Below are 27,255 nucleotides of genomic sequence, written 5' to 3' on the forward strand. Positions count from 1 at the left end.
AGTAGAATTTTCTGTGATGATGGAAATGCACTCTCTGTGCTGTCCAATAAGGACACTAGGTCACATGTGACTATTGAGCACTTAAAATGTGTCTAATATAACTGAGTTTTTAATTTACATTTAAATAGTCACATGTGGTTAGTGACCACTGTGTTGGAAAGCAGTTCTAGAAACAAATATGGAGATCAAAGTCAAAGTACAGAGTGTCTCAGCTATGATCTTAATTAAGGTGGCCAGGGTGAGGGCTTATGGTATAGTAATAGACCATACTTGAAAGAGCTCTCTGACAAAGACCTCAGAAGCCAAAATGTTCTCAGGAGTGGAAAAATATTTAAATTATTGGACCAAAGGGCAGACTACAGCTAAGGAAAAGAGTAAATATTTTAGAACCAGATATGATTTCTCAGCAATTGGTTTCCAACTCCATTGAGAAAATGCATTCAGTTAAGGACCTTGGGGCAGTGCTAACTCCGGACCACGGTATAAGCATCACCTGGGGCTTATTAGGAATGCAGATTCTTGCCCCACCCTCGACCTACTGAATCTGAATACCTGGGGCTGGGCTCCAGAATCTTTTACGTAGCCCCCAGGTTTTTCTTATTGGTGCTACTGTTTAAGAACTACTGCTATAGCGTGTTGAACACATGGTTCCTACCATATAGGAATTCCTGATCAAAGATACCTAATTTCTCATCAAACTTTTCTAGAATATAAGACTGGATTATTCGTTCATCTCCCTGCATCCCGCACACGTTCAGGCAATCACAAGTGCTCAACGAAGGTTTGCTATTAAGTTGACTACCTTCCATTATCCGGAAATAGTAGTGTCTATCTGTAATATTCCAAGGTGAGGGAACTTGAAGGTTATAGGCACAAACAATATCTAGAACAAAAATTGAATTATGTAGCTTCGTGGTTTCGTTTTGACCAAGAGCATTATATAGTGTGTGCGCGTTTGTGTGTGTGTAAATCTGCATTGTCTTTGACGAACCAAAGGAAAACAAATAACCTGAATAAAGCTTCCCTGTGGTTGAAAGGGGAAAACGTCACCAGCCGTGGCCTGGTAAGGGCGTACACCTGATAATCTGAGGGGTAAAACAGGAGGGGCAGAGGTAAATGATAGAACTCGGTCTGGGCGTGCAGTCTGTAAAGCAGGCGGAGACCGCTCGGCCGCAGCCCTCTTACCTTCCCCAGTGTGGCGCGGGACGGAACCTAAAAAATTGCTCGTTTTATCTGAAGTTCAAGTGTAACCAGGTGAGGTCTACTTTTACCTGCTAACTCGGGCAGCCCTGGGTGGGCGGCGCCCGCAGACCCCCAAACCTCGAGGGCTCGCGCCCGCCCAGCCGGGTCAAATTCCATGCCGGCCCCGAGCCGGCCCGGGAATGCGGAAGGGCCGCGGGACACGCCGCGAGCGGCGGGGGAGGAAAGCGGGGAGGTGAGCGGGCCGCGGCGCCCCGGCCGCGCTGCGCCTGCCTCAGACCGCACGGCCCGAGAAACACCACGAAAACCCAAGCCGTGGTCGTCGGCCCCAGCCTCGCGCCCAGGTGGACAAGGTGGACTCGGCCTCGAGCGGAGCGAGAACCGCAGCGCATCCCTCCACCCGGGGTTGGATCCCGCCTCGACTTCCGGTGCGACTTCCGGTCCGCCTCCCGAGGCAGGAAGTGCGGGTGTCGCCGCTCTAACGCTGCATCCCAGCTGCAGTTCCGCGTTCTTCGCCTCGTTCGTCTCGAGCAGGCAGTCCGGCTTCTGGTGCTGGTGTCCGGCCGCGGTGAGTGGCGTTCGCCCCCCGCGCGCGACACACCTGGGGCCGCCCCGGTGCCCCGCCCCTCCGACCTCTCGCCGCCGCCAGACCCCGGCCAGTGGGCCGGCCGGCCGGGGCGGGGCGGGGACTGCGGGACCTGTCGGTGGGGCAGGGAAGGTTGGCGAGGAGGTCCGGCCGCGGCCAGCCCGGCCCTGGACGTCGAGGGTACGGGAGGCTGGGGCAGATGGAACCGGGCTGGGGAACTGCCCTGCTGGCTGAGTCGGCCTGTCCCCTGCGCTGCGTCACCCGACGGCTTCACACACCTGGCGCCTCGGCGGCCGCAGCCCCGCTCCCCGCCGGCCCGGTCGGTGGGTTTGGGTGTCTGCTTAGCCCACAGGGCTGGATGCTTTGGGGGTACAGGGGTCCGCTGGTGCGTGGTTCTTGCCCGGAGCGCCGAGTTGATATCGGCTAAATGTAACGATTTCCAAAGGAGTTGTGACTCTTCGCAGCACCTTGCATCTTGTAAAGATTTACTTCATTCGTGCTGACTGAAGAAGAGGACAAATAGCAAAAATCAGGAAAGGTTTTCTGAAAAAGAGAATCGTGACCTCATTGAAGGCCTTGGACTTAGCCCTGGTGGGGAGAACTTTAGTATTTCTGGCTGTATCTGTGGTAGGAGGTAACAAGACCAAAAGCTCAAAAGGTGTGAATTGTGTCGTGTGAAAAGGAGACCAGCCCGAACGGAACAGAACTGTAATGAATAATAGTTGGAAATAGGTAGATCAGTGGGGCCGTTTCACGGATGTCTTGCAAACTTGATGAGAAATGAAAGATTATGTAAGAGACATTCGGGAGTCATTTTGGATTCTTCACTAAGGGAGTGAGATGAAGAAAGGGGTGTTTAGAGGATTAGTTTGGCAGCCTTGGTTTCGGACGGATTTGCAGTGGTCCTTTGGTAAGAAAAGAATTGTACCATTTTAGAATTCAAAAGAAACTTATAGGTTATCTTTCGATTTATAATTGAAACCCAGCGAGGTGAGATAATTTGCCCAAGGTCACTTGAGGGGTTCACCTGCTGCCACCCATTTTCTCTGAGCATTAGGTGGACGTTCCTCATGGTTAAGTGCACGGCTTCTTGTTTGTTCTGGCTCTGTTGAATAAAACAGCTTCTGTGATGACCTACTCGATACGCATTTATGCTTTAATGAGACTCAGTGTGGACAAGAGGAACTGCAGCTTCTGAAGGACAGGTCCCAGGTGAGGGTTGCTGGGCTTAGGAAAGATAAAAGGACTGGGATCCCCTAAATGGAGCCAGTTGTCCCTCTCCCAAGATTCGAAGACAGCATATATCTAGGGATGATTTTCATTGCCGGCAGCTTTGGGGTCTTTCTTCCCCGTTCCGCACTTTAGATGTGGTGACTTTGCTTCTTACCCCCAACCAGCTCTCCACATTTTCATGGTGGAGAAATTCTGCCGCCTACACGCAGGATGTTTGGAGCTAGTGGTGCAAGCTCTGGGCTAGACTTCCTGAGTATGATCCTGCGTCTAAGCTCTACGTTTTTCTAGCTGTGGCTGCAGACAGATGATTTTTTCTCTTTGCCCTAATTTTTCATTTGAGAAATGGGGATAATAACAGTGCCTATGTAATAAGTTGTTGTGAGAATTACATATATTAATACATATGAAATGCTTAGACCAGTGCCTAGCACATATTTAGCACTCTTATTAGTACTCTTTGTTCCAGGTACTTTTTGTTATGGATTTCTTGGGGAGAGTCCAGTGGAGTTTATGCTGAACCATGGGTAAACCATAGAGAAAAGCCATATTTTGCGGAGTCATATCCAGGGGGTGATGGGAATGTTGAGGAAGGGGTGACTCTGTTGCACTTAAAAGAGGAACCCACAGAACTTGGAGAGAAATCGAATAAAAGGAATTAAAATTTGCTAACCAGGAATAGAAAATTTCCCTACCCAGTGCAAACTTGGCTGTGGCCCCTTTGAGGTTTTAAAAATTCTTCGGCTATAATTCTGAAATAAAGGCATTGCCCTATTGAATATTAAAGATGCCAAGGAAACACAACGGCTTTATTAGTTTTCTGTAGCTATATAACAGATTACCCCCAAACTTAGCACCTTAAGAAAACAATAAAGAGCTTCTGAGGGTCAGGAATTGCAGGGCAACTTAGCTGGGCAGCTCTGGTCTGGCTCAGGATCTCCTGGAGTTGCAGTCCAGATGTCAGCTGGGTTTGCAGTCATTTGAAAGAGGATCAACCTCCAAGATGGCTGACTCACCTGGCTGGCAAGTTGGTGCTGGCTGTTGGCAGGAGGCCTCAGTTCCCTGCCACATGGACCTCTCCGTGGAGTTGTGTATAGTACCCTGTAGACCTGGTGCTGGCTTTCCCCAGATTGAGTGATCTGAAAGAGCATGGTAGAACCAGCAACATCTACAATATTATGACAAAGTCGCACTCCATCATTTTCACAATATCCTGTTAGTTATGAAGGGTGGCAGAATATGCCACCCCAAGATATGCCACTTTGGCATGAAGATTATTTTGAGCTGAAGGCAATTGAGAAGAAAGCAGACACAAGAAAGGCTCTTTGCCCTCCCCCAATGTGCCTAAAAGCAGGACACACATTTACAGAGGTGTTCTTCTTTCCCTCTCTACCAGGCAGGACAAAGGTTACTCTCTGGAGACAACTTTAGACTCTTAATGGAGAAGGCCGTGACTTAAATCTACAAGAGAAGCCTTACCCTTGTTTATGCTGTGCTTTTAACCTTCCATACCTAGCCTCTCCCCTCCACACATGCCTTTCTTCTTTTGGCTTCAGCTGAAGATGATATTTAAGCCAGAGTTCTAAGCCACCTCTGAGAGTTGGATTTTCCCTGGGTATCTCCCCATGTATACATGAGGTATACGTGTTAATAAACGGTGTGTTTGTTTTTCTGTTATTAATCTGTTATTACAAGGCATCAGCCAAGAACTCAGAACCACGGTCAGTGCCTTGTAAGTGTTTAACTCAGTGGTTCTCAGCCCTCACTATATATTGGAATCACCTGCTGCATTTTAAAAATACAGATTCATAGACTTCACCTGTAGACATTCAGTTTCAGTTGTACTAGACCAGGACCTGGACATCACTTTTTAAAAACTTCCAAGATGGGACTTTCCCTGGCAGTCCAGTGGTTAAGACTTCGCCTTCCAATGCAGGGGGTGTGGGTTCAACCCCTGGTCAGGGAGCTAAGATCCCACGTGCCTCCTGTCCAAAAAACATAAAAAAACAGAAGCAATATTGTAACAAAGACTTAAAAAAAAAAAAACTTCCAAGATGATTCTAATGTAGCCAAGATTGAAACCAGAGGTTAGCTGTTGTGAGAGCCATATTTACCCGCCATGTGGTAGCAGCACCTCGCTGACTTAGATGTTTCATAGGTAGCTAATAGAATATGCTCCATGAGCATCTTTTCCAGGCTTCCAATAAAGCCATATAGCCTGGATGAAGTTCACAAGCAGTTTCTGCTTATTAATGGTTATAGTGCCCATGTTTTGATTTGCACATCAGTATAGCAGGTGATTTTGCAAAAATTTAGATTATGACCTAAATGTGTTGACACCACAACTACCTATAATACCGGTATTCCTATATCCCTGCCCTTCTTTAACCTCTAAAAATACTACATATAACCTTTAGTTCACTCTGTATCAGAAATATACAAAAATAATGAAATAAAAATTTTGAAGAGGAAGTAAGACTTTTGTTTATTCCTGTTAAGGCTTATTTGTTACCTTATATGCTATGTTCTAAATGGATATTTTTTGTAACTAAGGATGGGGTTTGGTGGGTTTTTTTCCTTTAATATTTATAGGTCAAGTAGTAATTTCACAGTCGTACGTAAAGATTTCAAGCCTTTACCCAAACCAAAGCCATGACTGATAGGAAATACTGCCATGTGATAAACCCAATTGCACGGTTGCAGGGAAGGCCATTCATATCTTATTTTCTTCCCATTCCACTGTGCACTTCTAGTCTATACATTGGTTTCCCCAGCATAGTTTGAATTTATTTGAAAACAGAGTTTCACTAGGAATTAAATTTAGAGGAAAGTAGCTGCTCAGAAATCAGTGTTGGACTATATTGGTAAGTATTGAAAGTTTAAGAAATTTTTTGTGGTAAAAAAAATAACTAGCAGAATTGTATGAGGTAAAAAAATATATAGGTAAAATCACCTTTAACAAATGGCGTTGCATTCTAGCTCTGCCACCAGGTGACCTTGGGCAAGTTGTTTAATAACATATTTTGATATTCAGTTCCTCCATGTGTAAAGCAGGCATGTTGAATTTAGTGCACCCGAGTACCTAGCATAGGAGTCACTCAGCAAATGGTAGTAGCCATAAGTTGAGTAGACTTTTAATTCTCTCTGGTCCTAAGGCATTTGGGGGCTAGAAAAATAGCGAGAACAAATACATGAGTTAAACTGCATGGTGCCTTGGGCACATACTAGTACCAATAGTTTGGTGTTGCTGAAGGAAAAGTACAAAGCAGAGAATGGCTAGCGATGAGGCTGAAAGGTCATCCTAGAGCAGGGAAAGGTGTGTGTGTCATGCTCAGGAACTTGTACTTTGGCCTGTAGGCAGTGGAGAGCCGACAATTTCTCAAAAGGGAATGATATGGTCGTATTCATGTTTTACACACCTCTGGCTGGAAGATAAAGGATAGTCTAGAGGGGACCAAAAAGCAAGGAGGTTGGTTAGTTGGCCAATGAAATATTCTACCCAAAGAGGTGATGAGGGCCCAGCATAGGGTGGTGGCAGAAGAATGAGGAAGATGAGCAAGTCTGATGAATATTTAAGAGGCAGGCTTGGTTCATCAGTGAGAGGGATGAGTCAGGGATGACTTGCATGTTTCTGGCTTGGTGAGGGCGTAAACGATGGTGCCATTAACTGACAGGAAACAAAGTTGAGAAAGTTTAGGAGGGGAAGATAATGAATTTTGTTTCTAACATGTTGATTCTGAATGTCTGGGATATGAAAATGGGTGCCTTTCACAAGCACAATTGGCTGTTTGACTCCACAGCTCAAGGGAAGGGTCAGCCCTGAGGATACAGACGTGGGAGTCATAGGTGTTGTCAGAACAGTGAGAGCCGATGAGATCATCCAAGGAACACAGAGTGAAAAGAATTTAATAAGCCATGGACTGTGAGAATACTCGGAAATGTGAATATTAAAGTGAGTGGAGAAGATAAGAGCCTAACAAGAAAATGGAGGAGGACCAGGCATAGAAATAGAACTGAGAGGAGGTTGGTGTCACCGAGTCAAATACAGCATTTTACTGAAACTAAATGTGATCTTCAGGAGTCTCCCTTGTTAGAGTGTAAAGTCTTAAAGGCTGGGAACCTTGGGATCTCGTTCCATTGGGACAGTTCATTTCTACTGTTACAGTTCATCAAGGCCAAGAGTTGTTGAGGCCTGAAGAGAAGAGGGATAAAACGGTGTCAAATATAGCAGAATGGTCCAAGGAGACTTAGACCAGATTTGACAATTGGAAAGCACTTGCAAATAGAGAAGAGAAAGCCAGATTGTGATGAGTGGGAAGTGAGAAATGGAGAAAGCCAAGATACGTATCTCAGAAGGTAAGGACAGAGAGGGTGGTAGATTCTTTGGGCGCCAGAGTTCTCTTTAGATTGACTGTTTTGCAACAACCTTGCCTCACTTTTCAGCTGAGGTTTTCTTATCAGTTGATATTTTCTGTGTGTACTTTGTATATTTATATACAAATATAAATGTGCACTGGTTTTAAATGAAGTACAGAGAAGACGTAAACTGTTTTTCTTTTTAAAGAGATCATGGTGTCATTTCATTGAGCCATACCTGCTCTGTAACAGGTTTTGAGTGGCGGCTCAGACTTGCTCACGGTATAACGGCTTTTCTAGCCTTACTGGGTTACCTCCTCATTCTCGCTCCCAGGCATTTTCCATAATAAAGATCCTTGCATGTGCAGTCTCTTCTTGGCATCAGCTTCTTGGAGAACTCCAACTAAGTTTCAAAAATGTTTAAATATAATATACTTTTGGGTTAGCTGTAGCGTTTGCATGTAACAACTGATTATTTTTTAAAAATAAAGATTTTCTCTTTGGGAGGTTTTTCTAAATGACTATTGCAGACATAGTTTGCTGATACTGAGGGAGAGAATTAATTCTTGGCTTCAGATCTACTGTCTTTTATATCTTTTGAATCTTGAAGAAATAGAATCATAGAATTTTTAGCATGAGAAAGAATTTTAATCCAGCAGTTTTGGAATGTGAGGAAGAAGTAAAGCAGAGTCAAGTGCCTTGCTAGTGGACCACATTCTGTCTCCGATTGAACCTTCAATGTAACTAAGGTCACATGACTAGCTAGTTACAGGAAGGAGAAGAAATTAACATTTACTCAGGCCATGTATGCCCGGAGGGGAAGGAGTTGAAATGTTAAAGTAAGGACTCTAAGGCTGACGTGCTTCAAAACTGCAAACAGGGCTTCCCTGGTGGTGCAGTGGTTGAGAGTCCACCTGCCGATGCAGGGGACACGGGTTCGTGCCTGCGTCTGGGAAGATCCCACATGCCGCGGAGCTGCTGGGCCGGCTGAGCCTGCGCGTCCGGAGCCTGTGCTCCGCAATGGGAGAGGCCACAACAGTGAGAGGCCTGTGTACCGCAAAAAACAAAAAAAAACTGCAAACAAACTAAAACAATGTAGGTTAAAAGTCCAAGACCGGAAGTCCCGGAGACCCAGGTCCAGAATTCCCTTGCCCAGCCACTGCCCTCACCAGTCACCTGCTTTCACACTGCGAGGCTGCAGAGTTAGAGAACGGTCCCTAAGGCCACCCTCATTTCTGACACCAATTCCAAGTTTCGTTCCCCAAGACGACCCTCAGGTTCAGTAATTCGCTAGAACTTACAGAACTCACTGAAAGCTGTTACACCTATGGTTATGGTTTACTGCAGTAAAAGGATTCAGATTAAAGTCAACCAAGGGAAGAGACTCGTGGTATGGAGTCCAGGAGAATTCCAAATGCTTAGCTTCCAGTGGTCCTCTCCATGCGCAGTGTTGACCTCTCCTGGCAGCAAGGCGTGGCGGTGAGCATGGAGTATGGCCTGCCAGAGAGCTTGCTTGACCCCTCATAGCCATAGTTTTTACTGCGGCTCTGTCCCCTAGATACTGTCCCCACTCCTAGGCTGACTTCAGTCTCCAGTTCCTCTAGAGGCCAAGCTGATTAACACCTCACCCAGAGCCCCCATGATAAATCACATTGTTAGACTCTCTGGTGTGACCCAAGACCCCAGATATACCAGGCAGAACATTCTAAGAGCGTAGAGATTACCTCCCAGGAGCTGAGGACAGAGGCCACACCTCTCTTACAAGGGCCGTTGATTTTTTTTTTTAACCTAGGTATTACCTACCTCATAGGGCAGTTGTGAACATTGAATACGAACGACAGTGGAGCAAACAATTATTCTGATGTCCATGGGTTTTCAAGAAATGGTGAAGCTGAGATTCAGACTCAAGATTTTTCTGATTCCAAAGCCAGGAGTATTTTTGTGTTGTATTTATTTACATCATTTAAAACTGCAAATAATGGAATGAGAAGGGAATTCCCTGGCGGTCAGTGGTTAGGAATCGGAGCTTTCACAGCCAGGGCCCGGGTTCAGTCCCCGGTTGGGAAACTAAGATCCTGCAAGCCACGTGGTGGCCCAGAAAAAAAGGAATGAGAAGTGTCCATTCTTTTTGACATTTAAAACATTGGTGGCTTTCAGTAGAGTATCGGGCCACCACTAAAGGTGTATTACGGAGAATTGAGGAGTGATTGGGAAGATGAGAAAATGGAGAGAGTTGAGTAGTAGAGTACTATTCTAAAAGTTTTGTCAAGGGAAAGGGGAAATGAGGATGTAGCTAGAAGGGATACAAGACTAAAGATACATTTTGATGATTTTTTTAAAAAATATATTTATTTATTTTGGCTGCACTGGGTCTTAGTTGTGGCATGTGGGATATTTAGTTGTGGTACGCGGGATCTTTAGTTGCAGCATGCGGATTTCTTAGTTGCGGCATGCATGTGGGATCTAGTTCCCTGACCAGGGATCGAACCTGGGCCCTCTGCATTGGGAGTGCAGAGTCTCATCCACTGGACCACCAGGGAAGTCCCATTGATGTTTTTTTTTTAAATGAGAGCCTTTTGAGCATGCACCTTACAGTAACTATACTAGTCTCTTTGCATATGTTATCTCATTTAATTCTCACTTGCATTGGAGTAGATATTGTGTTTCGCTGTAAAACTGAGGGTCGAGTGAGGTTCCCTGGTTTTCAGACCATTTTTTGGAAGAAACCAAGGCTCAGAGAGGTTATGCAATATTGGTGGTAAAATGAAGTTAAAAGGTGTACCTACTGCAGAGGATTGTTGTGAGGGTTAAATGGGACAATCCTTGTGAAAGTAAGATGTCCGCTTTGTAGCCTTTCTCTTTAGGGGAGCCCCCTGCCCTCATAACAGTGCTTGGCACGTAGTAGCACTCGGTAAATGTGATCTATTGCTATGTGCTTTAAAACTCATTCACATTTAATAAAAATGAGGTTCGTGAAGTTTGGGATGAAGCCACATCAATAATTTCTATTCTGTTTCTTCAAAACTGCTTTTGTCCTAGCTGTTTAATTGTGACATTGGAAATAAAGTTTATATGTATATTCCCACCCAAATAAAGTAATAATTCTACAATACATTGAAATATTTTTTCTCACTAACTTTAGGTGTTGTGAATTCTTTTTTTTTGCTTTATGTTTTTATGCATTCTGTTTTGCTTTATGTTCCTTTTTAACTCTAGGATTAAACCGCCACCATGTCTAGCAAAAAGGCAAAGACCAAGACCAAGAAGCGCCCCCAGCGCGCAACCTCCAACGTGTTCGCCATGTTTGACCAGTCACAGATTCAGGAGTTCAAGGAGGCCTTCAACATGATTGATCAGAACAGAGATGGTTTCATCGACAAGGAAGACTTGCATGATATGCTTGCTTCTCTAGGTAGACTTTTATGTTCTTAATATTCCTGCTTCCCCAAAATAATTAGCGTTTTATGAATTATTTTTTGTGTGATGTACAGATATTAATCTCCTGGTCTCAAAGGCCTCTTGAGAGATGCTGGGTGGGAGACACCATACTGAGGCTTGGCCCGTCATAAGAGGATATGCCTTCGGGGGTGGGGGCCTGGCTGCCACTGTGGCTAGGCAGGCTTCCGTTCCTGTTAGCTAAATATGATAGGTCTACAAGGTGAAAAGCCAGGGGATGACTAGATGGCAAGATACCAGAATCTTAAACAAAAAGTGTGGACAATAATATAATGTATTAAGTAATAAAAGTTGAGGACAGGTTATATGACAGAGGTGACGGTCATAAGTGATAACGACCATCTCAGAGAGGAAGGGCAGTGCTCCTAAAAAAAGGGAACACAGGGAAGGGGGCTTCCACAATTTATATATTTTTTTTATAATTAAAGAAAATAAATGTAAAGATAGAAGATTTATCGATTTATTTTTACACATTTATTTAGCTATAGTTGATTTACAATATTGTGTTAGTTTCAGGTGTACAGCTTCAGATTCTTTTCCACTGTAGATTTATTACAAGATATTAAGTATAGATACTTGTGCTATGCAGTAAATCCTGTTGTTTATCTATTTTTTGTATAGTGGTGTGTATCTGTTAATCCCAAACCCCTAATTTATCCCTCCCCCCACATCTTTCCCCTTTGGTAACCATAAGTTTGTTTTCTATGTGAGTCTGTTTCTGCTTTGTAAATAAGTTGATTAATAATTTTTTTTTTAGATTCCACATACAAGTGATATGTAACATTTGTCTTTGCCTGCCTGACTTACTTCACTTAGTATGATAATCTCTAGACCCATCCATGTTGCTGCAAATGGCAATATTTCATTTAAAGATACAGGATTTAAAGCAAACATAAACTGCCCTTTGTCATTCTGGCTATGTCGGTGTTAATTTACTGTTCCTTATATGATTTTGTTATTTTGATCTTAAGGAAAGAGGGGAAAGTCCTCCATGTCCTGCCTGAATTGGCACTGATTTTACAGTTGGAAGAAAGGAGTATCAAGTCAGGGGGTTCTTGATAGGCCAGAATGATGGGCAGGGAAGGGGGCACAAGTCAGGGATGGCCCACAGGTAGGCTCTGCACTCTAACGTTTCTGTGTCTGACCATGAGCCAGAAAGGGCAGTTCAAGGGCCAGAGGACAAAGAGAGAGAATTTTGTTACTTTTTTCTTTTTAGTAACCACATGATTTTGTTCGTCTCTGTTATTTTTTTCTCCTAGTGTGTTATTTTGAAATTTTTTAAGCCTATAAAAAGTTGAAAGAACGGTGTAATGAACACGCATCCATCCTGTACTCAGATTCACGAGCTGTTAACATTTTGCAACATTGCCTTTATTCAGAGTGAGAGTTGAGTCTTGCAACATGGCCTTTATTCACAGTGAGAGTTGAGTCAAGATACTGATCTGACTTGTTGACTTGCAGGTGGGGTGGGTGCCAGTCTTTTCCACACTCTGAATAGCTAAGTACTAAGTGTCCTTTGGGGAGCAGGTCACTACTGAAGAAGGCCACCGAGGAGAATTGAGGGCCTGAGTTGTATTACAAAGATCAAACACTCAAGCCTATCCCCTGGTCCTAGTAGATGCTCAGTTAATTTTTGTTGGATGAATGAGTGATGGTAGAGTAAGAGACTTTGGGGAACTTCCATTTTGGGGAATGCCATGCCTTTAGAGATACATATTTACCTTTTAAATCAACAAATTATATTAGATGCCTTGAATGGGTCCATAGGTGCTTAGCCTAAGCCAATTCATTTTAAATCCCTGTGTCTTTTTCGTACCCATGTTCTCTTGACACCTTTGGGTTACACTTTTTACCCCCAAAAATTGCTGCAAGAGAGTCGGGTTAAATCTGGAGGTAGAAAAGTAGTCCTTTTTAGCTACTTTCACTTACTCGAAGAATCTTGAGATTAATTTTGGGCTAATTTTGTATCGATATGTTGAATAGGTATAATGAGTGAAGGTTGTAATGCAGGAAGACAGATGCCAACTTGGCACTTAAATTTCACCCAGATTCCTGGGAGTAAAACTTACATATGAACCATAATTCTAGACTTGACTGTCATTAGCACTTAGTTGGGTATAATAGTGAGATGCTGACATGGATACTCTTTTCCTGGAGAATCATACAAACTTAATGTTGGAAGGGACCTTTCAGATACCAAGTTTAACTAGACCATTAAACCCTAGACAGTTTCCACCTTGTCCCAGGGCACACAGTCAGTGGCAGAACTGGGATTCAAACCCACTATTCCAGACCCTTCGTTCAGTGCTGCTTTTCTGCACCATGTGGACCTCACACATGCCAGGACAAAGAGAAGCTCTTTGTTACTCCCACCATATGTGGCCACTCCAGGGGAATTTCTCCCAACTTCGAGGGGAGGGTCAGGGGAGTTCCCTCACCACCATACCAGAAGAGGGAGAAGTGTCCTTGGTTGGAACTGAGATTAAGGTTTCCCATCATGAACAATACTAAACAAGACTATATTTCAGCAATACGAGTAAACAGCATCTGGGGATATGTCTGACAACCAAATAGAACATAACATTGTTTAAAATGAGCTCCCAGGGACTTCCTGGTGGTGCAGTGGTTGAGAATCCGCCTGCCAGTGCAGGGGACACGGATTTGAGCCCTTGTCCAAGAAGATCCCACATGCCACGGAGCAACTAAGCCCACGTACCACAACTACTGAACCTGCACCCTAGAGCCCGCGTGCCTAGAGCCTGTGCTCCACAACAAGAGAAGCCACCGCAATGAGATGCCCGCGCACCACAACGAAGAGTAGCCCCCTCTCGCCGCAACTAGAGAAAGCCCACGCGCAGCAACGAAGACCCAATGCAGCCATAAATAAATAATAAACAGATTGATTAATTAATTTTAAATAATAAATAAAATGAGCTCCCAGTTCTAAACCAACCTAATAGTTTCAGCTTAAATGACCAACTTATAAATAAATTGTTTGAAGCATACCAATTATAGGCAACTTACTGCAGTTAGAAATATGAATATTTAGATTTTTTAAACAACCAGTATTGAAATGCCCTGATGGATCTTTAATGTTATCAGCATTCAAGATGTAGTAATGTGGCATTACCTGGTTCATAGTTTCATGTGTGTGTTTTATTTTTAATGAAAAATAGTGAAGGAAAAGTTGCAGGAAGTATCAGTGAATGGACAGTATTCAACCTAAGCCCAGAATGCATTTTATTTATGATGTAGCAAAGATTTTTTTATGTTGTTAAAAATTGTCTTTTTTAAATGTTCTTAATGTAAGTTAATTGAAATATTAGTTTCGTGTGATGGTGATGTAACTTTTAAAAATATGTTGGGGAACATAACAATAACAGAATAATTATTTATTGAAATGAGTTCTTCGTCCTTAAATGTTAAAATGTGCGATTTTCTAGGGAAGAATCCAACCGATGCGTACCTCGAAGCCATGATGAATGAGGCTCCAGGGCCCATAAACTTCACCATGTTCCTTACCATGTTTGGGGAGAAGCTGAATGGCACAGACCCAGAAGATGTCATCAGAAACGCTTTTGCTTGCTTTGATGAAGAAGCAACTGGTGAGCACTCTTTGTTTATGCCCACCCTCATTCCAGACTATGTGAAACACTTTTTAGGGAATGAGAAAGATTAGCAAAATATAAATTTTTAAAAATGAGTAGAGGGAAACTATCATTTACGATAGGACAGTCGACCAAGAATGGCTAGAACACAGGGTAGGCCATAAAGCTACACGGTTTGTGGTGTTAATCTTTGAATCTGGTTCTGAGCTTCCTGGCAGCCAAAGGGAGAATTTTCTTTTAAATAGTGTTTCTTAGACAATATACTGCTTCAAGAAACTTTAAGTTTCACCAGAAAGTATAGTTAACTAACTTGGACAATTAAAATCTTCGGTTTTTTTCCCTTATTATTTAAAAATGTGTGAAGAAAGCCCTGCTGTTCCGTTTTCTGATTTCTCTCGTTTTCCCCTTTGCTTCTGCGTTAACCCTCTGCTCAGCCACGCGCATCGCCTCCTCACATACACCTCGCATCCTCCTTCCCCCTTGCTACCTATTAAAACTGCACCATCCTTCGTGCACGTTTGGTCTTGGCAACGCTGCCCTTTTGTTCTGGGTATCTGCCTTTTTTTTTTTAATATCCCTGAAATACAAGGTTTTTATTTTCTCCTCTGGAAAATACTCGCTTCAAATTAATTTTGTAAGCGTATGATCTACTAACTGACTTTGTAAATGATTTAATCTAATATTAATAAAGAACTCTAAAAATAATAGGAAAAGATAAGGATATGGTTATATATTGCTTTATATTGTTCAGGTAAATATGTATGTTCTGAAATATCTTGTAAGATTGACGTAGTTGAGAACCAAATCATTAAAGTGCTGGGAAGTGTTTGCAACTCCCCTTTTTCTGCTGCCTTCCAGGCACCATTCAGGAGGATTACCTTCGCGAGCTGCTGACCACGATGGGAGATCGGTTTACAGATGAGGAAGTGGATGAGCTGTATAGAGAAGCACCTATTGACAAAAAGGGGAATTTCAATTACATTGAGTTCACGCGCATCCTTAAACATGGAGCAAAAGACAAAGATGATTGAAAAGAACTTGAGCTAAGACTTTCCAATTACTTTGTCTTACTCTGTTTTATTTCCCAGACACTTCCCCCCTCATAGACCTGTTGCATGCAACTTAGTTTCACAGCTTTGCCTCTTTTTTGGTGTATTTATTCTAGACCTTTCTGCCACTTAGCACTTGTATAATCAGACTGCAAATGGGGATGAGGTTGTAAATTGTATTGAGAAAAAGCATTGCGAATAAAAATCAACAAATGTGAAAGCCCAGGAAAATATATCCGGTATTTCTGGTTTTGCTGGATTTTTACATTTTTATATAATAAAAATGCTATTTTGAAATAAAGATTATGCTGACTCAGATGTAATATAATGGAAAGTTAAATAACTGGTAGTTGGGGGTAGTCCTTTTTTAGATTTTCAAGTTCGTATAATTCAGATTCCATAGTAAAACTGATTGTTCACATGTATGGGACAGTGTTCTTCAGTATAAGTTAAATAACATCATTATACAGTAAAAACTGGTTGTACCTTAGTTTCTTTCATGCTTCTGGTAAGTCAGATGTTTAAATTATTGAATGATAAATATAGAATGTATCTGAGAAAACGCTGAATGTTTTACTGATTTGAGTCTAGGAACATGAGGCAAAATTCTGAAGAAAAGAATAGTTATTATTGAACATTTACAGTGTGTAAAGCATTGCATGTAGACGATTTTCATTGACTCTTCCCAGCACCCTTGTGGGATAGAATTTTATTAGCCCTGTATTTCAAGGGGAAGAACTGAGCACCAGGGAGTCAAGTGATTGATCTGAGTCTCTGTCAGAGCTGGGACTCCAGGCCAGGGCACCCCACTCCAGAGTGAGGATTCTGGGACCACTGTGCTGTCTCTGAAAAGCCCCAAATGCCTAAAAGGTCAAGATATTTCCATTACATTCTAACATAGTTTTGTAGTCATTACTGAAATTTAAAATAACTTGGGGACATTGATTGTTGGAACAGAATTTCAGAAAATTCTATCCAGGTGAAAAATAGAGGACCAAAGATTATAAGCAATATAATCTTCCAACCGCCTTCAGTTGGAAGGTGGTTCACATAGTGTAGAGTGTAGACTGGATGGAAGGTCTGAAAACCATACAGACAAGGCTGCTATGAGCTCGCTTAACATCCTCAAGGCCAAGCAATATGAGAAGTAGGAGAGAAAAACCTAAAAAAAGAAAAAAATCCATTTAAAAACAAAGTTTCCCAACGTTGTTCAACACCTATTCCCTCTTAAATGTATTGATATTCTATCTCCTTAAAATCGATGCATTTACACGTCGTTTAACATTTGTGCTTCCGAGCTTGCTGTGGTAGGCAAATCCTTGCTATCAATTAATTTTTCTAGGTTTTTCATCATCTTTAAAAAGAGCAGTTCCACTCTCGTGGTCTAGTACGAGAGAAGTGCTTTGCAGTTCATAAGAGCTTTCGCACTTATGACCTAATCCTCACCACCCATGAGGTAAGTAGGGCAAGTAATATCCCTGCTTTTCATATGAGAGCTGAAGTTTAGAACAGCCAAAGCACCTGTCCGAGGTCCCACAAGAATAAGAATCCACATCTGGCTCCCTTTTCTACTTCCAAGTGTAAAGTCACATGCAGTGTCAAAACCAGAGTCACCGTGTGTAGAAGGAGAAGGGGAAGCGTACTGGGATCATCTTGACTGTCATTAACAAATACTTATCAGTCACCTGTTATGTGCCAGGCACTGTTCTCTATTGGGGATAACTGGGGGGGGGGGCAGGACAAACAAGGACGCCACCCTCCTGGGGCTCAGCTCCTTAGTGGGAGATCAGGAAGGCACCTCTAAGTATCGTGGGGCACAGAACTTGAGCAAGTGCAGAGAGGGCCTCTGAGGTGAGATCTGAATCACGAGAAGAGGATCCCCGTGTGGAGGTCAGGGAGGATGTTCCACTCACAGGGGACGGTCCTTCCAAGGCAGGTGCTGGCGGAAGCACTGGGAGAGCTCAAGGGAAGGACATAAGGATGGTGTTTGCTGCGTGGTCTACGTGCAAAATCAGGGCTTTGGGCAGGGAAGAAATGTGAATTATGTTTTAAAAACTCAACCTTGCTGCTGAGTATAGAATGGAGGGCAAGAGTAGCAGCAAGAAGACTTCCAGTTAGGAGGCTATCACTATGGTCCAGGCAAGTCAAGAGGGTGGCTTGGTCTCCAGATGGTCGCACAGGTGGCTCTGCTGCCTGACCTATTTACTCTGTTCCAGCCTTTTCTTGTCACCAGCTCTCTGGCATCATTTTAACTGCATTTATTCTTTTGCTCTGCTTAAAGGCAGATTTGAGAACATTGGGAGGTTGAAAAAGTTTTCAAGATTAAAAACAAGAAAAACTGTCTCTTGAATGCCTTATGTTGACCTGACGTAACCCATTCTGTTTCATGCATAGTATCTATAAAGAGAGTAGTGGAATCCAGCATGCACTATAAGGCACTCAGCTAGGACCTTTTTCCTCTCTGGTTCAATAAATATTACTGATGATGATGAAAACTCTATTTTAGTATCTTTCCTTTTTTGAGAACAACTTAGTAATGATCTCTAAAATTGACAATTGATGCCTTGGCCAACACAATTGGAATGTGTGTTTGTACTCAGGTATTTAAAACTATGCTGAATGGTTGCTCTGTACTAAGCATGTACACTACTGGCCTTTGAGGTAGGTTTTTGTTTTGTTTTAATTATCCTTGTTCTACAGATAAAGCACTGAGGCGCAGAGAAGTAACTTCCCCAGGTTACACAGGTAGGAACCAATGGGACCATAATTTGAGTCCAGTCAGTCGAGCTCCTGAACCTGCCCTCTCAGAAAAATAATTATTGAAAGTAACACCACTGGTTTCTTACCATTGTACAGGAATTTTAAAAGCATTCATTATTGCATTTGATCCTCAAAACTCTAGGAGGTGGATGAGGTAGGCATTATTATCCCATTTTACAGGTGAGAATACTGAGTTATAGACGTTATCCCACTTGCTCAACTTTATATATAAAGTACACAGTGTCTGAGCCATGACTAGCTTTTAAGCTTTTTGAGTGAGGGTACTTCTCATTAAACCTATAATTTCCTAATTAGATAATACCTGTAGCCTGATCAACATCTTTTTCTCATTTATAAATGTATATATACTATATATCATATATATGAAAGCCATTAATATTTATAAAATTGAAATTATGTTTAGTTATACATTTAATGAATCATCTTTCCTGATAAAATAATTGCATAAAAATGAAGTTTTAAATTCAGCATATATATGAATAAATACTTGCATAAGAATTTTCTTGATTGTAATTTTTTTAACATTTTAGTGTTTTTGAAAACAAAACGTCTTACAATCAATGTATATATTCAATAGTTTACCCTTAAAAATAATTGCATCAATGTTGCATCGCAAAATTGAAAGGTCTAAAAAAAAATGAAGGGTCTTAAAAGATAAAAAACATTATTTGGAATATACATATATAAACTACTGAAAAATCTGGTGTGAATAGGCTCTGTCATCTGGGAAATATGAACGAGGATGAGAAAGTTTATCACATACTGAAATTTTGGGGAAAATTTTCTTGGACAGAAAAATGGGGAATATTACAAATTGCATACATCACTCTGTACTTAATCTCGGGTCAATCGTTTTTAGAGCAGGCGATGTTGTCATATGCACTCTTAGAGACAATAACTAGAAGGGTCACTAGATGGCACTATTATTCTTAGTACTGTAGTAACCTATTCCGTAGTGAACTTGAGAGTGACAAAGCATGAATAATCAGCATTAGTCCAATAATGCTGTAACTTTGTCAAAATTGTTTCTTAAAGGGAAAGAATTGATGATAAAGTCTGTTACAATGAAATTCATACTATTTTGTGAACCCCAAAATGCAGGGAGCGATCTCTAGGACTCCTTTTTACAACGCAGCATTCATTTATTCATTCATTCAATCATTCGTTCACTTACAAATATTTATTGAGTGTTTTGAAAGTGCCAGGATCTCAGTGAAGCTCTGGTTATTTTCACACTGAAGTAATGACTTCTTTTTTCAAGTAAGAGCGCAGGCTTCGCACTAGTAAGACCGGAATCCTCCACTTACTGGGTCATCTTAAGTAAGCCCTTATTATTATTATAACTACTGTTTTTGAGATGAGAAGAGTAAGGCACAGAGCCAGTGGCTGTGGATGGAAATACTTTGTAAAATCATGCTTTCTATATGAATACTATTACTACCTCAAGAATGTTGAGGACTATGTCTAGTAGTAGTTCTATTTACATAATAGACTATTAAATCACACAATCTAAGCTTATTAAGATCAGCCTTGGGACTTCCCTGGTGGCGCAGTGGTTAAGAATCCGCCTGCAAATGCAGGGGACACAGGTTTGAGCCCTGGTCCAGGAAGATCCCACATGCCGTGGAGCAACTAAGCCTGTGCACCACAACTACTGAGCCTGTGCTCTAGAGCCCATGAGCCACAACTACTGAGCCCCGTGCCACAACTACTGAAGCCTGCGCTCCTAGAACCTGTGCTCCGCAACAAGAGAAGACACTGCAATGAGAGGATCGTGCACCACAATGAAGAGCAGCCCCCGTTCGCTGCAACTAGAGAAAGCCCGCGTGCAGCAACGAAGACCCAACACGGCCAAAAACAGAAGTAATTAATTAATTTAAAAATATATATATATATGCTAAAAAAAAAGAAAACATTTCAAAAAAAAAAAAAGATCAGCCTCAACACAAGTGACCATGAGACAGTTTCTCAGTGCAGCTCTTCCCTGCCTCAATATATGTCTTGGAAATACCATCAGAATCAAAACGAAGCAGATCCGAAGTGTTTTGGCAGAAGGATACTAGAAGTGTGTTTGGGGTGTGAACGAATGGGTGTGTTTATATATAAAAAATTGTTTCAACGCACCTTGCAGGAAGCCAACCTCATCTCTTACCAGCCTCACTTCTGCAGTTGGTTTTGTTCCCAGTGCACAGTACTTCCTTTCAGATGCTCGTTCTGAATGAACATGATGACGATGCATATTTACTCCCGGACGTTGCTAACCAGCACAGCAAAAACAAATCTGAATACTTTATTCACATTTTGTAATAATCAGGGTGTAAATTGACAATGGCTCATTTAGGAGGTTGCGCTCATTGTACTTTACTCAAGTTCCCTTTTTATGTGTGATCTGTTTATTCAGTTCTTATTTATGGAAGTGGATATTACGTCCGAGTGTTACGGGTGATACAGAGATTCTGATTCTGTTACTCGCCATAAGTGTTATACTGCCCAGCCCTTTGGATGCGAGTAGTAAAGGTTAGGTTTCTCCTTTGGCCAGAATCCCAACACAACTGTGCTCTCTATCTATGCTGGAGCCACTGCAGCTGATGTCCTAACAGCTCACTGAGGAGGTCAAAGAGGGTTTTCTGAAAAACGCCTCCTCTGACAATGACGCTCGCATCTCAGAGCTACCATTGTTTGCCTTCCTGTCAACCACTCACATAGCTAAGAACTCAAGCAAACACATGAAAAAGAAAAGCCTCTATTTAAAGTTTTATTGAAAATATTCAAGATTTCCTGCTTATTTTAGGGACAGTGAAAGAAATCCAGTGTTTTATCCATGTCAGGTCCCTACCAGATTATAAACAGTTGAGAGGAGGGTCCACTTGCTGAAAGGTGCCTTGAGAGAAAAACTCCCACTTCTCGGATTCGAAGAGGAAGCCCCCTCGTCTCTAAAGTCTCCCTTGAGGTGTCGCAGCCAGTGGGGGCATCACAGCCTCCCACTCCAGGCTCTTTCTAGCTTCCACAGCCACTGCCTCACCCAGTTTATCAGGCAGCAGGATTGGCTGCTCTACCCAACCCCAGAGCTTTTCCCTTTGCTTTAAAATTGCCCTTGAATTCAGCTCCCTTCCACTCCCTTTTCCCCACACAGTATTTTTACACCTTTGATGCCCAAACCTTGAAGGTAAATGCAAAGACAGGCATCTGTAAACACAGAACGATGCCCACATTCATGGGAATAACAGCAATCTCAAAAAACAATCATGATGGCAAATTTTAATCAGTGACTCTGAGAAACTTCCCAAGCAAGAAAGATTTGTGTCCCAGTCTTGCTCTACCCTCATTTCATGTCTTTTTTTTTTTTATTTTACATTTTCATTTTTATTTATTTATTGGCTGCCCCGAGAAGCATGAGGGATCTTAGTTCCCTGACCAGGGATCGAACCCATGCCCCCTGCAGTGGAAGAGTGGAGTCTTACCCACTGGACCACCAGAGAGGTCCCCCTCATTTCAGGTCTTAGTTCCAGCTCTAAGCGTTTGCAACAATCTCCTTCCTGAACTGTATCACATTCGTGCAACTTTTTTTTCCCCTACCTTGTATGTGAGCCTGGCCATTTCTTTCCCTGTTAAAGAATCTACAGCCCCGACCTCTTTATATAACGTCAACCCAACTAGAGCAGGAACCTGCCTCTATCTAAAAGTCTGGCCATGCAGCGCCGGCAATCCGTGAACAGCAGTTGACGGGCTGATCCAGAGCAAATCCCTCATGTACTCCTCAGGGAAGGGAGGAAGGCAAACCCATTGCCCACGATGGTCATGATGGAAAGATGTGAACATCCAGGCTGGCCCTTCAGGCTGATGGGGCTGGCTGAGAACTGAGTGAATAAAGTGAAATGGAAGGTAAATGGATCAATCCAATTATTTCAAAGAGGGAACAGGCAAGGTTGCTTTAAAGAGACGAAAACTGAGCATTTCTATGCCCTCCACAATCATGGGGGTTGAAATGTTAGTATTCCTGCTCATCTTTTCTCTTTGGTGTAGATCTGTCTTTTGAGGCATATGGTTTTTGTTGTGATTTTCTTCGTTTTTACCACCTGTGTTCCAGATGTCTGTCAACTTCATCATTTTGCTGCTTTGCTTGAAGATTTCAAAACAGACCTCAATTTTGAAACTCTTCTGTGGCATATTTCTCTTTTATTTGAAAAGATGTGTTTGATTTAGAAAATACGAAGACATTGCCCTACTTTCTTTGCATTGGGGCTAAATTGGAAGTAGGCAGCAAAATGGGTTACCTCCTGACTAGTGGAAGAGATGCTCACCACAGCCGTCTGCTGACTGCGGAGAAGCGGCAGCCAGGATGGTGCAGGTGAGGCCAAGTGCATGTCCCCAACCTTTGTGCTTCATTATGTCACAGACGCCAGGAATGACAAGAGGATAAGGAAATCTGTGGCCTCAGTTTAAAACAGAGTCCAGATAGAGTCCATACCCTATTGAGAAATCAGTTCAGTACATGCGTGTGTTCTACATGTGCACAGGTGTATTCATGCCAACATAAATGCATCAAACGTCTCTGGCAAGACATACAGGAAGTTGGTTGCTGTAGAGGTGGAAATTTGGAAGCCATGGGCCAGGGGTAAGAGGGAGACCTAATTTCGCTGTAAACAATTTCTTCTTAAAATTTGGAACTTGTGCTTGTATTTCCCATTAAAAATTAAAACATTGGATAATCATCATAACAAAAGAATATATTCTACGCGACTGGGCACACCTAAAAGTAGTCTCCTAAAGCAATTTATCCCTTTGCATGAGGAATAAAGTCCTAGCTGTCACCTCAGTTTGAAGGGAGATTAATGTGGCTTGAATATTTACTATGGTTTTACTGCAGAGATGTTTAAGTGCAAACAATGTGTTACCACGTAGGCAAATGGCTCTTGAATCCAGATAACCGTGCTATGGAAAAGATGGTGGGGATTTTGGTGTTTGTGTCATTTGGGCTTGGATTACACGTTCCTTCCCCTGTTGCTGGGAGGCGCATGTTCTTGGAAGTAACTGAACTAAGGCTGGAATAGTGGGGATTGAGAAAATGAATGACTTGGAAGAAGATACTGCAGCAGCAGTTTGTGGAGACCCTCTTTCTGCCCCCTGCTCAGACATCCAGGGCAGGTGAGACATCCAGATGCACAGGACCCTTTGGTTGTGTCATCTTGGTTCACTCCTTGCTGCCACCACTAGACGGGCACTCATCTGTTTCCTGGGACACGGTTCTAGGCCTCTCTCCAATTCCTCCCAGGGTCTCCAGCATGATTTCTTCTCTCTCTTTGCAGCCGGCACAGAACAAATAGACCAGTGAGAGGACAGAACGCAGATGGCATATCTCTCATATAAGTTACCTATTCAGGTTGCTTGCTTACTTATTCATTTAATAAACATGTATGGATTCCTTTCCAACCCAGGCAGGGCAGGATGGCTCCCACAAAGAAGGGTGGTGAGAAGAAGGGCCGCTTCACCATCAACGAGGTGGTAACCAGAGAATACACCATCAACATTCACAGGTGCTTCCATGGAATGGGTTTCAAGGAGCGTGCCTCTCGGGCACTCAGAGAAATCCGGAAATTTGCAATGAAGGAGACGGGGACTCCAGATGTACACATTGACGCCAGGCTCAACAAAGCCATCTGGGCCAAAGGAATAGGGAATGTTCCATACCGTATCCATGGGCCGTTGTCCAGAAAGTATGATGACGATGAAGTTTCACCAAACAAGCTCTAAACGTTGGTTACCTACGTACCTGTCACCACTTTTCAAAAATCTACAGCTCGTTGATGTAGACGAGAACTAAATGTCGATTGGCCAAGAAAGGTATAGAACGGCCAAAACCAAACACAAACAAACAAACAAAAATGTATGGAAAACTACCATAGGCTGAAAACTTGCTCTGGAGATGCAAGACCTCAAGAAGTTCACCATCTAGTGGGAAAGATAGACTTTTTTTTTTTTTTTTAATATATGATTGCGATAGTCTGATGAGTGTTAATGTAACCTAAGGCCAAGGTAACATAGGAGCATTTACAAGGGCATCCAAACCAGACTAGGGGTGGTACCGATCACATAGGTGACCAAGTTGGGACTGGACGGGCGTGCCGGAGTCTGCCTGTGGGCCCCATGGGAGACGGGGACTGAGTGTGTTATTGCCGGTTGGTGACAGGAGAGTGGCTGCTGTGAGGGGTGTAGGGCATTTCATGATGAGATAGTAACATAAAATGAGAAATGACCACAGCTCATCAGGAACCGCAAATTGCCGGCATGGCAGAAACGTAAACTCTGAGACAGGATAGGGAGTATAAAGGGAAGAGGAGGGGCTTTACATGTCTGGCTAAGGCATTTTTGAAAGGATCAAAGTGGGAGAATGACAAGACTTAACAAGATATGCGTTTTCAAAGATAATTGAAAGCGGTAGAGGGAAGGTATTGGGGTGGGAAATGTTAGAGGTGGGAGACCAGTTAAGTGGCTTCTGCGACATTTCAGCCACGGGGGGGATGAGGTGGTGAAGGGGGGTGGCAGTTACAGGAAAAGAGAAGAACAAAGGTGAAACCAACAGCAGGGGCAACTCTGTGACCTTCCTTCCCTGACACAATGGGATTAGGATGTCATTGCAGGTCTACCCGAAAGGAGCTTAGAAGAAATGACCAGACAGTATCCAAGCACGTGTCAGATCAATGTCTAGGTAAGTAAGTAGCTCAAAGTTAACTAAGAAGAGGCAGGTAAGGGATAAAGCCAGCTGGGATGGAGAGTGTAGGGAGAAAGTGCAAGCAGATAGATACCATGGGAACCTGATTTAGTGGGACCCTTGCAGCTGGTGAGTGTTCCAGAAGCCCTAAAGGAACCAATACGGAACACATCTATGGGTGTGGGGAGGGGTCTAGGGTCACTTACCTCCTGACTTGGGTCACTGGGTGGGTGGAGATACAGCAGTGAAAGGTAGAAAGTTCAGGAAGAAAGACTTTTGGGAAGAAGATAATGAGTTGAGTTTTGAGCTTTTTGGATTTTAGACGCTTGATGGCCATCTGAGCCACATGCACTCTGGAAAGCATCTAGGTAATGCAAGAGATGTGATGGAAGCTAAGAGAAAAGAGTCTCAAGAAAGAAAAAACAGTGAAAATGTCCATTGCTTCAATGAAATAAAATAGGTGTCCATCTGATTTGACAAAAGGAAAGTAACCAGTGATCTTAGTGAGAATGTTTTTGGTAGCGTGGTGTTAGAAAGTAGATTACCAGATTACCTCCGCTGAGGACCTGAGGGAGAGAAGAGAAGGTTGTTGCAGTGGGAAGTCAATTTGATGCAAAGTTTACCTCCAATCAGGTGACCAACCGTCCCTGTTTGCCCAGGACTGAGTGGATTCCCAGGATGCTGGACTTTTAGTGCTAAGACTGAGAAAGTCCTTGGGCAAGCAGAACAGATTGGTCACCCTGCCTTCAATCCCACTACCAGAAAGGCTGTCCAAGAGTTCATGAAATAGGCTCAGATAAAATGAAGACGCTTGGGACTTCCCTGGTGGCGCAGTGGTTAAGAATCGGCCTGCCAATGCAGAGGACACGGGTTTGAGCCCTGGTCTGGGAAGATCACACACGCCGCTGAGCAAGTAAGCCCATGAGCCACAACTACTGAGCCCGCGTGCCACAACTACTGAAGCCCCCGCACCTACAGCCTGTGCTCTGCAACAAAGAGAAGCCACCTTAATAAGAAGCCCGTGCACCACAACGAAGAGTAGCTCCCTCTCGCCACAACCAGAGAAAGCCCGCGTGCAGCAATGAAGACCCAATGCAGCCAAAAATAAATAAATAAATTTATTAAAAACAAAAAAAATTAAGATGCTTGAGGGAATTCCCTGGTGGTCCAGTGGTTAAGACTTGGCACTTTCACTACTTTGGGCCCGGGTTCAATCCCTGGCTGGGGGAACTAAGATCCCACGAGCCGTGTGGCGTGGCCAAAAAAAAAAAATTAAGATGCTTGAATCACAAGGTTTACTGAATAAATTTAAAACGCACAGCAAGAAACAAAGGGAAAGAGATGAAGGATGCTATCACCATGAGGAGAGGGTGCAAGTTGGGTGTATGAGCCACAGCTCTCTCTCTGTCTGTCCCTGTCTGTCTCTCTCATCTTCATTCCCTGCTGCCAGTATGGTCACGAGGTCCAGAGTTGAGGGTGAGCAAGGGGACTCAACAGACTGAAAGTATCTGGAGCCAGCACATGCTTACTCCTTCCAAGAGATGGAGGGACAAATAGCTTGGACACAACTGAAACTCACCAATAAGTTGCTGAAAAGCTATGGATTTATCTGTGTTTCTTGGGCAGAGGTTACATGTGGCATAAGGATGATACATGATCCGTGTTTTATTAATGTTTTAGGTTTAAGTGGTCCTTCTATCCCTTCCTATCTACAAGTAGTGCTCTGGTTTGTTCCATCCTTTTCATCTATGTTTATCAAACATATGCTCTGTTTATATTTATATTTAACAGATTTCTAACTTAGCACATTTGCTATCATTCCTCAATATGTTTTATGAGTTTCATCTGTTATTCTACTTGTTTGTTTCCCTTGTTATTTACAGCACAATTGAATATTCTCAAATAACGTGATAAAATCATGTTATAGAAGTGACAATAGCACCAGTAGACTTTTCATTCTCGAAACTTGGCTGTTGTGAAAAAAGAAAGAAAGAGTATTTACTAGAGGGATTTAGATAATCGTAAGAAAAATTTTTTTTAATAAACTGAAGTCACCAAGTCAGAACATAAGGTGTTTCAACCAGAGACATGAGAAGTTAATTGACAAAGCATGATCCTTGGGAGAGTATAAAAGGATGGAATCCAGATCAGGTGGGAGATCTCATCCTCTTAGACTAGAGGGGAGAAGGAATAATAGTGGACAAGACAAGTGTGTTTCCAGTGGTGGACTGGGTTTACCATTATGTCTTAGTTTTCTTTGTGAAGTAACTTGGCCATTAA

General features: G+C 42.8%; 2 protein-coding genes across 4 annotated transcripts; both read left to right on the top strand.

The window, feature by feature from the left end:
- Positions 1-1,608: 1,608 nt before the first annotated feature.
- LOC137203450 (myosin regulatory light chain 12B) lies at positions 1,609-15,786 on the top strand. Of its 3 annotated transcripts, none has more exons than XM_067699595.1 (4): positions 1,609-1,768; positions 10,589-10,784; positions 14,272-14,433; positions 15,295-15,786. In XM_067699595.1, the coding sequence occupies exons 2-4, from the start codon at positions 10,604-10,606 to the stop codon at positions 15,465-15,467; spliced, it is 516 nt and encodes a 171-aa protein (XP_067555696.1). In that variant the 5' UTR covers positions 1,609-1,768; positions 10,589-10,603; the 3' UTR covers positions 15,468-15,786. The 3 variants fall into 3 exon arrangements, with proteins under 3 accessions (XP_067555696.1, XP_067555699.1, XP_067555697.1); XM_067699598.1 differs by lacking the exon at positions 1,609-1,768 and adding an exon at positions 1,930-1,941; XM_067699596.1 differs by lacking the exon at positions 1,609-1,768 and adding an exon at positions 7,080-7,372.
- Positions 15,787-18,944: 3,158 nt separating this feature from the next.
- On the top strand, positions 18,945-24,767 carry LOC137203452 (large ribosomal subunit protein eL31-like). Its single transcript, XM_067699599.1, has one exon. The coding sequence runs from the start codon at positions 23,712-23,714 to the stop codon at positions 24,015-24,017; it is 306 nt and encodes a 101-aa protein (XP_067555700.1). The 5' UTR covers positions 18,945-23,711; the 3' UTR covers positions 24,018-24,767.
- Positions 24,768-27,255: the final 2,488 nt, after the last annotated feature.

The sequence above is a fragment of the Pseudorca crassidens genome, chromosome 12 (genome assembly GCF_039906515.1).
Source record: "Pseudorca crassidens isolate mPseCra1 chromosome 12, mPseCra1.hap1, whole genome shotgun sequence".
NCBI lineage: Eukaryota > Metazoa > Chordata > Mammalia > Artiodactyla > Delphinidae > Pseudorca > Pseudorca crassidens.